Genomic DNA, 13,974 nt, shown 5'->3' on the forward strand with positions numbered 1-13,974 from the left:
ATGAATGAATGCCTCCAGTGTTGCATCAGTTTGTTGAAAGATTTCAATTTGTATTTAATCTATTTCTAGAGCCTAGAGCCTTGTTTTTTGCTAATGCCATCATTGCAGCTTGAACTTCTTCCTTGAGTACCATTGTTGTTGTTATTGTTGTTAGGTGCCATCGAGTTGGTTTCGACTAATAGTGACCCTGTGCACAACAGAACGAAACACTGCCTGGTTTGGAACAACCTCACAGTCATTGCTATGTCTGAGCCCATTGCTGCTGCCACCGTGCCATTCCATCTCACTGAGGTCGTCCTCTTTTTCTCCAACCCTCCATTTTACCAAATACGATATTCTTCTCTAGTGACTCATCACTCTGATAATATGTCCGAAGTGTGACAAATGAAGTCTGGCCATCCTGACTTCCAAGGAGCATTTTGACTGTACTTCTTCCCACACAGATCTGCTTGTTCTTTTTGCAGTCCATGGTACTTTTAATATTCTTCTCCAACACTGTAATTCAAATGCATCAATTTTTCTACAGTCTTGGTTGGTTATTCACTGTTCAACTTTCACATGCATATGAGGTTATTGAAAATACCATGACTTCAGTCAAGCACACCTTTGTCCACAAACTCTGACGTCTTTGCTATGAGTTGGAACCATCTCTACAACACTTAACAACAACAACCAAAGAGTATATTGCGTGTTCCTTAGAATCAAGAACTTATACATGTTATCAGGATCAACCAGTCCCTGGAGAAGGACAACATGCTTTGTAGCATAGAGGGTCAGCAAATAAGAAGATCCTTAAGGATGTATTAAGACAGTGAGTGACTTCAGCAGTGGGCTAAAACCTAAAGATTGTGAGGATGGTACAGGACTGAGCAGTGTTTTGCTGTGCTATATGTAGGGTTTTTTTGAGTCAAAACTAATTTAAAGGCACCCAATAACAACAATGAACATATACTTTTTTTTTTTTCCTGGCTGTGGCTGTGCGCTGAACATATACTTCTGAAGTCTGTATCTCAAGGTAGTGATTATTATTTTTCATATGTGAGCATGGTGTAAGGCAATATTTAAAAATTCCCAGGTAGCGTTACTTAATTTTTAATGATTTGTAATATTAAAATGTATCTCATGATATATATATTTTATACGTAGTTTGTACATATAAATTTGCATGTTTGTTTACTCAATTTATTTACCTATTTTTTAAAACAGTTCAGAAACTATTGCCAGATGTTGGTACATCCTTCTTTCTGGATCTGTGCTTATGAAAGACTCCATGGTTTTGCCTCCGTGCAGGTAGGTTTATATTTGCTGCTTAGTGCATTTGTTGGGCACAATTAACATTAGTATTTTGATTTTATCTTTTATGTTAAACTGTTTTATGCAACATGTTTTTTCTCCCAGTAAGTGATACGTTATATTTCTTACTTGTTGTTACCATTGGAAATACTTGGCAAAGTTAATATTTCATCTTTTTGAGGATTTAATTTAAATTTAGTGCCCAACGTAATACCTTACTCCTATCTGATTCTTAGTTTGCTGTGAAAATTGATGTGATATCTTATGGTTTTTAAATTCATTCTGATAAGATTGGTTATGAGCCTTGTTGGTGCTGTAAATACTAGACTATGAATCACAAGGTTGGCAGTTCAAACCCACCATTCACTCCATGGGAGAAAGATGAGGCTTTCTGCTCTATAAAGGTTTACGGGCTCAGAAACCCTATCCAAGGTCACGATGCAGCGAATAGGCTCAATGGCAGTTTTGTCTAATATTGGTTATAGAGAAGCAGTTTAAGAGCAAATATGTCAATTTGAGGACTAAGGTGCCACCTGGTCCAAGCCATGGAATTTTTAGTAACCACCTATGCATATGAAAGTTGGACAGTGAATAAGGAAGACTATAGAAGAATTGATGTATTGAGTTGTGGTGTTGGAAACGGATATTGAAAGTACCATGGACTGCCAGAAGAACAAACAAGTCTGTACTGGAAGAAGTACATCCAGAATGGCCAGACTTTACCTGTTATATTTCTGAAATATTATCAGGAGGGACCAGTCCTTGGAGAAGGATATCATCTTTGATAAAGGGGAGGGTCAGTGACAAATAGGAAGATCCCCAACAAAGTAGACTGGCACAGTAGCATCAGCAAAGGGCCCAAGCATAATAACAAGTTTAAGAATGGTGCAGGACCAGGCAGTGTTTTTATTCTGTTGTATATAGGGTCACTATGAGTCAGAACCAACTTGCCAGCACCAAACAACAACAGTAACATCACAGACAGGCAGTAATAACACAGTAGTTGCCATATTGTTCTTTGTAGTCAAACTAGGTTAGAATCTTGATTTCATTACTTTGGATAAAGTTTACATTTCTCACCTATAAAATGGGGACAAAAGTAGTACCTACTTAATTAAGTGTTGCCATTAATGTTTTTCACAAGTCACTACTCAGATCTCTCAGTAGAAGTTTTGTGAGTTTATACTTTGCTCCGCCAGCACTGGAACACAAGGTTGGTTTGAACTGCAAGGTTGGTGGTTCAAACTCAACAACCACTCCTTGGAAACCCTACACAGGGTCATGATGGGTCAGAGCCAATTCGACAGCACTTAACAACAACTACTACTACTCCTTGGGCAAATTAATTCACTCCTATTGAATATATTGTGTCTTGTAGTGGCCATATAGGATAGATAAGAACTTCCTTGTAGGATTTCTAAGCCTGTAAATGTTTATGACAGTAGTCTGCCACGTCTTTCTCCCGTTGAGCAGCTTGAGGGTTTCAGCCACCTAACTATCAGTTGGCAGCTGAGCATTTTAACCACTATGCTACCAGAGTTTCTCCTGGGCAAATTACTTAAATTTTTGTTCCTCATTGTCCTTATTTATAAAAATGTTCAAAATGATTTAATATACCTTATAGCTCTGTTTCTTAGCATTAAATAGTTGTTTTATACACAACACATGCATGCATTGATGATCAGCTTCAAAAAGTTCCTGGAAAAATTCTGTTATCTTTTAATTCCATATTTACACAATCTTTATCAAGCCCCCTAGGTTCTGAAAAAGAATGTTGTTTGGAAAGATGGTCTGATGTGGTATTTTTAGAGAACTTATACTGTTAAAATACGTAATTTTTCAGTAACTTTTTAACAATGTTGAAAATAGATTTCTAGGCTTTTAAACTAAGACTTTCAATTAAACTAAATAAATTTAGTTATGCATAGGGTCACTTGAGTTGGTACGGACTCAATGGCACCTAAACAACGAATAAATTTAGTGGCATAGTCAAAGTATCAGGACACAATCTACTTTTTAGAAGTATGAGACATCTTCTATATAATGCCATTTTAAAAGTCATGTCCTGAGTCCTGAAATGTCACATGGTTGGCCTCTAATTGAAAATTACTATTGTTAGTAGAATAAAACAGTCATTTAAAAAATTTTTTATTTTTTCTTTTAAAGGTGTTTATGTGGATTGAGTGAAAGTTTACAGGGCAGATCATAAGTTTTATATTCAACAAATCATACACCTTGTTTCATTACAATGATTATAATCCCCTCCATGTACCATCAGTTAACAGTATTTTTCTCTATCCACTTTAGCTTTTTAAAAAACACACAAACAAAAAAAAACCATTCAGGCATATATAATAATTTACATTTCCAAAGGGCACATTCTGCAAGTCTGCTCCTGGCCACCAGCTCTTAGTCCCTCTCTTCCTATGAATCTAGAGTCCTCAGCCGTTGCTCTTCTCCATGTCCCCATGTCTGCCTCCTTCACTGGCGTCCGTGCTTCTCTGGATATGGTCCCACATTCTGCTTGTCCTCTTCTCTCTGATGGTCCTAAGGTCTTCTGTTTCTGGACTGTAAGATTAACCACTCCCCTTTTTTTGTTACACAACTTCTACCTTTACAATTGTGACAGTCACAATTAGTCATGATAACAGTTGTTCACTATTGAATCATACAAGCCTTATCCCCATCTCTTTTCACCAGACCCATCTAGACAAGATGAAATCAATTCAGTGGGGATTCTTTCTTTCCCCCCATACTCTTAAACTCCCTCTTGAAACCTTGTAAGCCAGTCACTTTGTGCCTTTATCACCCCTTCATTTTAGGTAGCCAATGTCTAAGTTACCTGTCCCTATCTACCCTGTGCACAGAGGGAATTATTGATACTTGTTGTGAAGACTCCTTCCCTCTCTATTGGTATTTAGAGTTACTGCCTCTCTGAGTATAGGTCAGGTTCATCAAATTGTAGCAATTTACTATTGTTTCCTTTATAAAAAAATTTTTTTTTTTTTTAATCTTCCTCTAGTCAGTTGAGTTCTTATTATCAAGCCATTGAGGCTAAGTCAAATGGGTACTGTCTGCAAGTTTGGGTGTTCTTGTGCATTTCCCCTCATTTCATATCAGCTGAATGCTTCATTCTCAGCTCTAGCCCTCTGTGGCTATGTCTTTGTTCATGGGCTCAAGTGTCCTCAGGTCTCACCACACTTTGGACCAACCAGCCCCTCCTCTTCCATCTCCAGGTCAACAGGAGTCAATGGACTGTGGTTGAATTCAGCCCATTTCTTCATTGCTGCCTTTCCCCCTCTTCCACTCACTAGCAAGCTTACATGCCTGCTCGTGTGTTCTATTTGAGTTTCAGTCTTAGAGGGGACTTTGTCCTGAAGGAACTTGATTGCTTGCCTTGTTGGCTTCCTGGCGAACAGCTTGTTTATTCTTATAGTAGCCAGTCATGCTGACATTTTTGTTTTGGGTTTTCCTGATGATCTTTCTTTGAAGATGTATTTTCTGTCACTCTAGCTGATCCAGGCTGGTCTGCTTGTCCTTTCTAGTGGGAATGTCCCACCTCAGAAGGTTCTGGATGGGACTCAGGATTCCACCTAAGAACTTATACTCTGCAAAGGCTTTGTAAGAGGACTATTTCACTGGGCAAGTTGTAGAACCCGTTTTAGGTATTCTAATCAGTTATAAGCTGAAGATGGGCTTACAGGTTTTTTGTAATCATGCTTTCCAACATTCTTTTCTATTCCACTCAAGTGTCTATTTTACAATAGTAGGCAAGGGAAGCCAATATTCATAAGACAGTCAAGCATTTTAGTATTATTTCCCCTCTTCAAGCTATGCCTAGATCTCTGTATCCCAGAGCCCTGTTGTTCCAACGTTGAGCATGCATCACTATTTACCTCTGTCCCACTTAGGAATGCAAACTTGTCTCAGTGTTCCCCTAACTCTCTTATTCTTATGCCTCCTCCCACTTCTTGTATTGCCCTCCCCAACACATGAACTAAACCCCTCACCCCAACCCAACTGTTTTGGTTACCTTATATTCCATTAACTCTTCCCTCCATTTAAGACAGTCTGTTTTATCTTGTAATCTACCTGACTTTCCCACCATCAGGATCTCTGTTCCTCTGTGTGTACCTTCTTTCATATTGTAATTGTTTTGATCATAGACTGACCTCCCAGATCCCATGTTCTTATAATTTTATTCTGTTCTTGACTCTTCCATTTGTTGATTGAGTTCAGGGTGATGCTGCCACATACATCATTCTCTAGTTGTCTGTTCTTGTTGGTTCTCAGTCTACAGAACTTTAGGATATTTTTCATAGCAGGATTGGCTTTGGCAAAATGCCTTAGCTTCTGTTTATTCTGGAATGTTTTGATTACACCATCATATTTGATTGACAGCTTTGCTGGGTAGAAGAGTCTCCCCATTTCCTTCTTGATTGCATGGTTTCTGTTGAGAGATCCAAGCTTAATATGATTTGCTTGCTTTTGTATGTACACTTCTCTTTTCCCTAGCTGCTTTCAGGATTCTGTCCTTACCTTTGATTTTGGAGCGCTTGATTATTATAGTCTTGGTGATTGTCTTTTAGGGTCTTTCCTTCCTGGGGTCCATTGAGTTTCCTGAGTGCTTTTCTTTTTGCTTTTCAGGATGTTATGAACATTTTCTTCCAGAAGCTCTTCAGGTATCTCCTCTGTGGACTTGTGTGATTCTTCCTGTTCCGGAATGCTGATAATTCCTAAGTTATTCCTCTTTATGTTGTCCAACATGAATCTTAGGTCGTCTTCAGGTTTTTTTAAAATCATTTTTTGTGTTTGCTCTTCTGTCTTAGTAGTGTTAGAGATTAATCATGTAACTCACTAGTTCTGGCTCCTGTCTCTTCAGTTCTACTCCTTTGTCTTTTCAGTGTATTGTCCATTTCTGAATATTGTATTATTAATCGTTTAGACCTCTTTCTGTAGGTTTTGAATGGTTTCCAGTGCTGTCTACTTTATTTGATTGTTCCTGTAGTGCTTTCCTGACTTCTTCCTTATTTTTCTCAACTCCATTGTATAGTGTTTTGATACATTTTATATAATCCTTTTTCTGAATTCCTTTTCTGGCATTTCCAAAGCCTGCCCATCTTCCAGTATGGAGTATAGGTCTACATCCAGCTCATTTGCCTCAGTCACTTTATCTCGTTTCTGGACATGTGCAGATATGGTCATCTGCTTCTAGTTTTGGGGCATAACAGGAGTTATCTGTGGTTTTTATACTTAGATGGGTATGTATTTTGGTATTTTTTTATGCTTTCTGATTGCCTCCACGGAGATGTGATCAGAAGATGGGTTTTCCTTTTCACTCTTCTCCTGAGAAATTTCAGGTTGCCACTTTTGGTGATTGTGATATGATTCAGGATTTAATTTTTGGCCTATTTCCTTTTTAGTGTGTCTGTCCCACTCTACAATCCCCTTTCAGGCCTTTTTGTAGTTATAAACAGTTTAGGATTGGCTGTGGACGTTTGGTTTTACGTGGAAACTCTCACTTTAAAATTTGAAGGGATCTGTGTGCATGTGTAGTAGACCCCTCCATGGGTGGGGATGGGGTATCCACTTGCTCAGGTATCCCCTCTCGTCATCAGAATGGAGGTGTACAGACAGTGAGAGACCAATGAACAGATACCATAAAAAAAAGAGTGTCCACATCTTTATCTCTGCTGTTCTGGCAAGCATCTGTGGCTGCTCTGATCCTTCTCTCGCTTTGTCTCTCCCAAGATGGTGGCTCCGGGAGCAGCTGAGCGTCTTGAGTTAGAAAGCAATGGATTTCTTCCTTTAGCTACAAATTTCCTTAGGTGAAAGCCTTCCAACCTTATAAATATTCCTTTATATGCGGTTCAGAATTCTGGTACCATCCCCTGAGACTGTTTGGTCCCATATTCTGTATTGTTGTATTAGAGCTCCTTACTACACTTCCACCCCATATGCCATCTTGTTTGTTCTCTCAAAACTGTCATTTTTTATAAATATACATATTGTTAGGTGCCTTCGAGTTGGTACTGACTCATACTGACAACAGAACGAAACACTGCCCGGTCCTGGGCCAACCTCACAATTATTGCCATGCTTGAGCCCATTGATGCTCTCAGTTTGCCAGTCTATCTCTCTGGGGGTGTCCTTCTTTTTCTGTGACCCTCCACCTTACCAAACATTATATCCTTCTCTAGCGACTGGTCCCTTCTGTTCTTGGTTAATTTGATTCTTGGGCCTTTGATTCATGTTCATTTCTTCTGTGTTCACGAAATTCTTATTTAATTAATGTGTAATAAGTTAACCACTGAGAAATAAGCTTAGTTGATAGAGTATACTTATATTTTAGGATTGTTATGATTTAACATTTTTTCCCCTTACTCGTATGATATGGATGGACACGAACTTGCTGTCACTGTTTCTGGTAGCTGTTATCAGCCACAATGATTAATTCATCATTAGTCTGTTTAGCGTAAACAGTTAAAAGCTTGGCTTCTAATGGAAAGGTCGGTGGATCAAACCTACCCACTAGCTCCTTGGGAGAAAGACTTGTGATCTGCTTCTATAAAAAAAAAAAAACAGCTAAGAAAAACCCTTTAAACAGTGCTATTCTGTCACATGGAAGTACTATAAGTTGGATTCAAAAGAGGGTACAGAACAAGGGATATCATTGCTAACATCAGATGGATCTGAGCCAAAAACAGAAATTATCAGAAAGATAATTAACTGTGTTTTATCGACTTGGCAAAGGTACTTGATTTCCAGAATATTTGCTTGTACTCATATAGAGCCCAAATGCACTTTGGTATGGCGTGGTAGGATCAGCACTGGACTTTGAACCATAAGTCAGTTAAATCCCCCAGCTGCTCTTTGGAAATCCTATACAGGGTCACTTTGAGTGGGAACTGACTCTCAGTGGCACTTAACAAGAATAACAACAGAACCCAAATGGGGAGTGCAGTGGCTCTGTATAATAAGAACTGGACTGCAGACCACAGAGTCGGTGGTTGGAGCCTACCAGCCACTCTACAGGTGAAAGATAAGGTTTCTGCTCCCACAAAGATTTATAGCCTCAGAAATCCTGTGCAGAGTTATTATGAGTCAGAATGGACTTGATGGCACTTAACAACAATGATGGAGCTCAAATGGGTTAAAAGGCAGTCAGTCATTTGAACAGATTAAGCGGAAACTTCATGGTTCAAAAATGGAAAAGATAAGTGACAGGGCCTTCCCCATACTTAGAATATTTGTATGCTGAAAAAAATCATACAACAAACCAGGCTATCGTAAGAAGAATGCAGCTTTAAGATTAAAAGATGACTCAACAACCTATGATACACAGATAACAAATTTTGCATGTTAAAAATGAAGACAATATGAAACACTAAGGAGGCAGTGAAAAGAGAAAAGGAAAGAAGAATTGATACACTTGAATTATGTTGTTAAGTGCCCTGGAGTCAGTGAGTTTTTGAGGAGTTTGAACCATTGACCTTGTGGTTCAAATCAACCTTGTGGTCCATCGTTTTATTCCACATTGCTATAGTGCTGTCACATATTGAGTATGCTTTGGACTGCCAGAAGAACAAACTATTGTTCAGTGATGTTGAGTCAGTTTTGACTAATGGTGACCCTGTATTAGGGTTTCCATGGAGCAGCTAGTGGCTTTGAATCACCAACCTTGCAGTTAGCAGTCCAGTTCTGATCCTACAGCACCATACCAGGAGAGCAAACTAATCAATCCTAAAAGAAGTAAAACTGGAATATTCATTAGTAGTGAGAATGAAGACTCTTGTTTGCCTTGGACATGTTATCAGGAAAGACCAATTGCTAGAAAGAGAACATAGGTCATCTTGTTTAGTAGGTCAGCACAAACAAGGAACACCTTCAGTGAGATAGATATACATAATAGTCACAACAATGGGCTCAAACATATTAAACTTTGTGAAGAAGCCACAGGAATGGGTACAGTTCATTTTGTTATACATAAGGTCACTGTAATTTAGATTTGACTGATGACAGCCAACAACAACTGATAGAAATATAGCTGGTTTCTCTAAAATTTAAGGTATCTGTTACTTACTGTATCAGTTATGGGGTAGTCAGGAGACAAAAACTACACAGTAATTTGAACAGGGACAATTTAAAGAATCATGAACTATTTTAAGGTACGCATTGCTGTGAGTAGATAAAGGAGAACTTTAAAGAATACCCTATGGTTAAGGGAGCTATCTGAAGAAGTAACACACTTGAAAAAGAGGGCCTTCTCAAGACCAGAATTCATATCTTGCTGGAGAATATGTTGCAGTCCAAACGATAGTGGAGAAGTTTGCTGTGTTACCCTGGGTCAATTCTGGTTCACAGTTGTTGGGTAAAACTGGCAGAAAGGGAACGGCTTGCTAGAACTGGTGAGCATAATGCAGATGTATTGAGGCTAAAGTGCAGGGGACAGGAAGTTCATCTGCATTGTTCTTGGTGTAGTGGCTTACACATTGGGCTACTAAATGCAAGGTCAGCTGTTCAAACCCCCAGCCACTCCAAGGGAGAAAGTTGAGGTTATCTGTTCTGTAATGATGCACAGCCTCAGAAACCCTGCAGAGGGTCACTGTGAGTCAGAATCGATTCCATGGCACTTAATTTCATTTGGTGGACTTACTGACAAAGCTGTACCATTGTTTCAACTGGCAAAGAAGACCCTTTACAGAATCCAGCTCTTTTATCACAAAGTTGAATGTTGGATTTGAAGCTGAGTGTGGTGCAGTGAATCATTTTAACCTCCCACCAAACAACATTTTTGCCCTAATAGATCTAGGTAAGAGAATGTGGGAGAAGATGTTGACCATATATAATTCAGTTGTTAGGGTTAACAGAGTAAATATGATTATAAAAACCTTAAACTCTAATGTGTATAAAATGAGCCCTCTTAGAAGCAGGAATGTGTTGGGATCTCACTATCATCAAAGAGGAGGAGCCAGGAGTGGAGTGCATCCCTTGGAACCTGAGATCCCTGTGCATTGAACCTCCTCATCCAGGGACGGAAAGCTGTAACACCAAAGGAATGGCAGCAGAACCAAGAGCCAGAGCATGAGACAGAGCAGTGGGCTTCCCAGCCCATGGAGCAAGTAAAGCTGAGTGACTTTGGTCAAGAGGCTTGATTGCAGAGTAGGATGCCTCCAAGCACATTAGGAGTTTGCTGACCTGTGGAGATATAGCCGAGTGCCTTCAGACAGAGGCTTATGGGGGAGTGGTGTATCCTCTGGGTATTTGTCAGCAGCCCTCTTTTAGGGCTTTGTATCATTCTCTGGGCATAGAGAGGCCTGCCTGTGCGCATGACTGTGGAGAAGTTATTCTGACTGAAAGAACTGTGCCCTAAGCATTTTTTGATCCTGCAGCATAACATATTAGTATTCCTAATAAATCCTAGAACTGTGCATATGGTGTCTGAATTCTGTGTGGCCATTGCAATGAATTATCGAAACTAGTTGAGAGGAGAGGGCTGTGGGAGGGATAGTTGATGTCATTTATTTTTTGCCCTGAGAGCCAATACATTTGAAGCTGAAAGGTAATAATAAACAACTGTTAAGGTTTATCCCTTTGTCTGCGTGCTTCTAAACACATTTGAATTTCCATCCAACAGCAAAACAACTCACTTCCACCTGAGAAGATACAATTATTCTTTAAAAGAAATTCTTACCCTCTTTCTGAAATAATACCAGTAACCATTGTATCCTTTACAGACTTTATTAATTACTACTCAAACTCCATTAGAGTACCTCTGATTAATCCGTTAACTAAAGATTAAATTGTAAAGTGGACCGCCAACAATTTGTATTTAAAATGAAAATGGGAAGAAGAGAGAAGAAAATGGTTAGCATACCCAAATGCACATAATGTATTCAGTAATCAAAAGTAAGTATAGGTAGAGAGAAAAGCTACTATGTCCTCATTTCTGTAATTGATCGTGTGTTGTAGTTGATATCTCTGACTTCCTTCTTTTACTACCCATTCTGTAATTCTCTTGCTCTCAGTCAGAGAAGCAAGTCAGAACTTCAGTTGCTCTGGGTTCCTTACTTGATGATGTGAACAAAATGTTCATTTCTGAAGGATCTGAGTCTCTTTTTTCTCCTCGCTGCTGTAGTTTCCCATTGACCTTTTCTAGTGAGCATGGAATATCCAAGTCTCCCCAGGCCTCTGTTGTGTTCAGTAGCCCCATTTTGCATTGGTGATTAAGATCAGTTACTCTAGCCAGTAGCAAAAACCCTTTTCCTTCAGTTGGTTCGGTTTCATAAGAAGCCCAAAATGGCCAGGTGGTGGTTGTGTGCAGTTGAGTCGGTTCTGACTCATAGCAACCCTTTATTGGGTTTTCTAGGCTGTAAATCTTTGCCTCATCTTTCTCCCGAAGAGTGGTTAAACAGATTCAAGTTGCTGACCCTTTGGTTAGCAGCCCAACATGAAACCACTATACTACCAGGGTCAGGTTGTTGGTTTCTAATTCATTGGAACCATTTTGTGTCTCCTAGTAGATGCAGGAGCACTTTGGCACTACCCTCCTTCAGTGGTTCCCCCCCCCCCCAAAACAAAACAAAACAAAACAAAAGCCCATTACTATGAAGTCAATTCTGATTCAACCCGTAGGACAGAGTGGAGCTATTCCTTAGGGTTTCTGAGACTAAATCTTTATGCAGTCAGCCTCAACTTTCTCCTGTAAAGCAGCTGTTGGATTTAAACCACTGGTTTTACAGTTAGCATCCCAATGCTTAGCCCACTGTGTCACTAAGGAACTTCCTTTTGGGCACTAAGATCAATTGGCAGAGCTCAAAGTTGGTAGGAGGGGAAATAAATTCTGCAATAAGCGTTTTTAGGTGTAATAGTGAGATGAACCACTTCTACTTCCAAGCCTTAAATTGGGCAATGCTTGCATCCTGGCTATTGGGGCATATAGAAACCATTGCTGTATTTCTCTTGCTGTACAGTGAGTTCTTTGATCAAAACAAAACAATGCTATATGGAATGTAGATACTGCATTTTGTGAACCCATGGGTGGTGGTGCTGGGTAAGGATGGCAAATCCATATCCAGAATATGGGTTTGTTCCAATGAGGACAATTTATTTGCTTCTTTCAATGGTAGTAGAGGGTCAGTGTCTCCAGGTGGATGTCCTGTGAAATGGGTACTGTTTCAGTGAGTTAGGGATTTAGTTGCTTTCTTGCTGTTGACAGATTAGGTGTCCAATAGAAACACTAGCACTTGAGCTCCCTGCATAGCTTCCATCTCTGCCACTATGGCCACTTTGTTCATGGGTCCATTGGGAAAATGCTAGATTGGCTGGTGGACTGACATTTGTAGAACATGACATTTTGTCTGCCTGGTTATTAACAGCCTCCTTTACAGTGGATGGCCATTGGACATGTACATGGGATTTAAGTGTCTTCAACGTCTATGCCCATGATGAGAGATTGGTCCATCCACATACATTTTCTCAGATTTCTTGATCACAAATCTAGCAATCTTGTTCTTTCCAAGCTTCTGACCATTCAACCAAACCTTTAGTAAGTGCCCATTTGTATCTGGCTATTTTTTAATGGACAACCAAATATACTGATAAAAGTTCTACTTCCTTAAAGGATTTTCTTTTACCACTTTCCTTAGGGATTATCCACCTTTTTGATGGGAGTCGGGGGTTAAGCTTTTATTATGAATTGAGTGATGGTTTACATGGGAGAACACCAGTTTTGCACTCAACCTGTCATATATTTTTCATTGCAATGATTAACAATCGCCTCCACTCATCATCACTTAATAGTATTTGCTTCTGTTCCTTCTGTTTTTTTTTTTGTTTTTTTTTGATATTCCCAAAAAACTCAGAAATATATAATCATTTAAACAATTATAAAGGGCACATTCTGCAAGCCTGCCTCCTAGCCGCCAGCACACAGCCTTTCTCTTTCTATGAGTTTAGAGTCTTCAGCTGCTCTATCTCTTCATGCATCATCTCTGCCTCCATCTCTGGTGTCTCTGCCTCCATCTCTGGTGTCGCTGTCTCTCTGGTTAGGGTCCCACATTTCATTCATTCTCTTCTCCCTTGATGGTCTTACAGTCCTCTGTTCCTGGAATGTAAGATTAAGTACTCCCCCCTTTATGTTACAAAATTTATACTTTTACAGTTGTAACAATCGCAGTTAGGGACTATCCACTTTTAAATGGTACCTGCATGTTGTGCAAACTCATCTGTAAACAAGGCTACAATAGTTTCTTTTTAAATCAGCTGACCAGAAGGAACTCCCAGGTGGTTGTAAATACCAGTTCAGGGAGCAGAGGTGATTTAGGATATGCTATTATTATATATTATTATTATATTATAAGGAGCTCTGGTAGCGTAGTGGTTACGAATCGGGCTGTGAACCTTAAGGTCAGTGGTTCGAAACTACCAGCCGCTCCGCGGGAGAAAGATGAGGCTTTCTACTCCCGTAAGGATTTACACCCTCGGAAACCCTGTACTATGGGTCGGAACCGACTCGACGGCACTTGACAACAACAACGTTATTATTGAAGGAATATGAGCTACCAGCTTATGCAGCTGTCTCTGGAACTGTGTTAAAATGGCATGGAGTTGGCTATGTCTGACCTCTTTCAACTTTATAATCAGGTAGAAGAAGAGTCAACATCAGTTTAAGACAACATC

The 13,974-nt window shown here is 39.6% G+C and overlaps 1 protein-coding gene across 4 annotated transcripts in view; it reads left to right on the plus strand.

Annotated features, from left to right (window-relative positions):
- Positions 1-13,974, plus strand: part of RAPGEF6 (Rap guanine nucleotide exchange factor (GEF) 6) — a 304,075-nt gene that overhangs the window by 62,569 nt on the left and 227,532 nt on the right. For all 4 annotated transcript variants that reach the window (XM_006872939.1, XM_006872936.1, XM_006872938.1 and 1 more), the window contains exon 4: positions 1,207-1,290. In XM_006872939.1, coding sequence (XP_006873001.1) covers positions 1,207-1,290 — 84 coding nt within the window. The remainder of the gene's footprint in view (positions 1-1,206; positions 1,291-13,974) is intronic.

The sequence above is a fragment of the Chrysochloris asiatica genome, unplaced genomic scaffold (assembly GCF_000296735.1).
Source record: "Chrysochloris asiatica unplaced genomic scaffold, ChrAsi1.0 scaffold00215, whole genome shotgun sequence".
Taxonomy (NCBI): Eukaryota; Metazoa; Chordata; class Mammalia; order Afrosoricida; family Chrysochloridae; genus Chrysochloris; species Chrysochloris asiatica.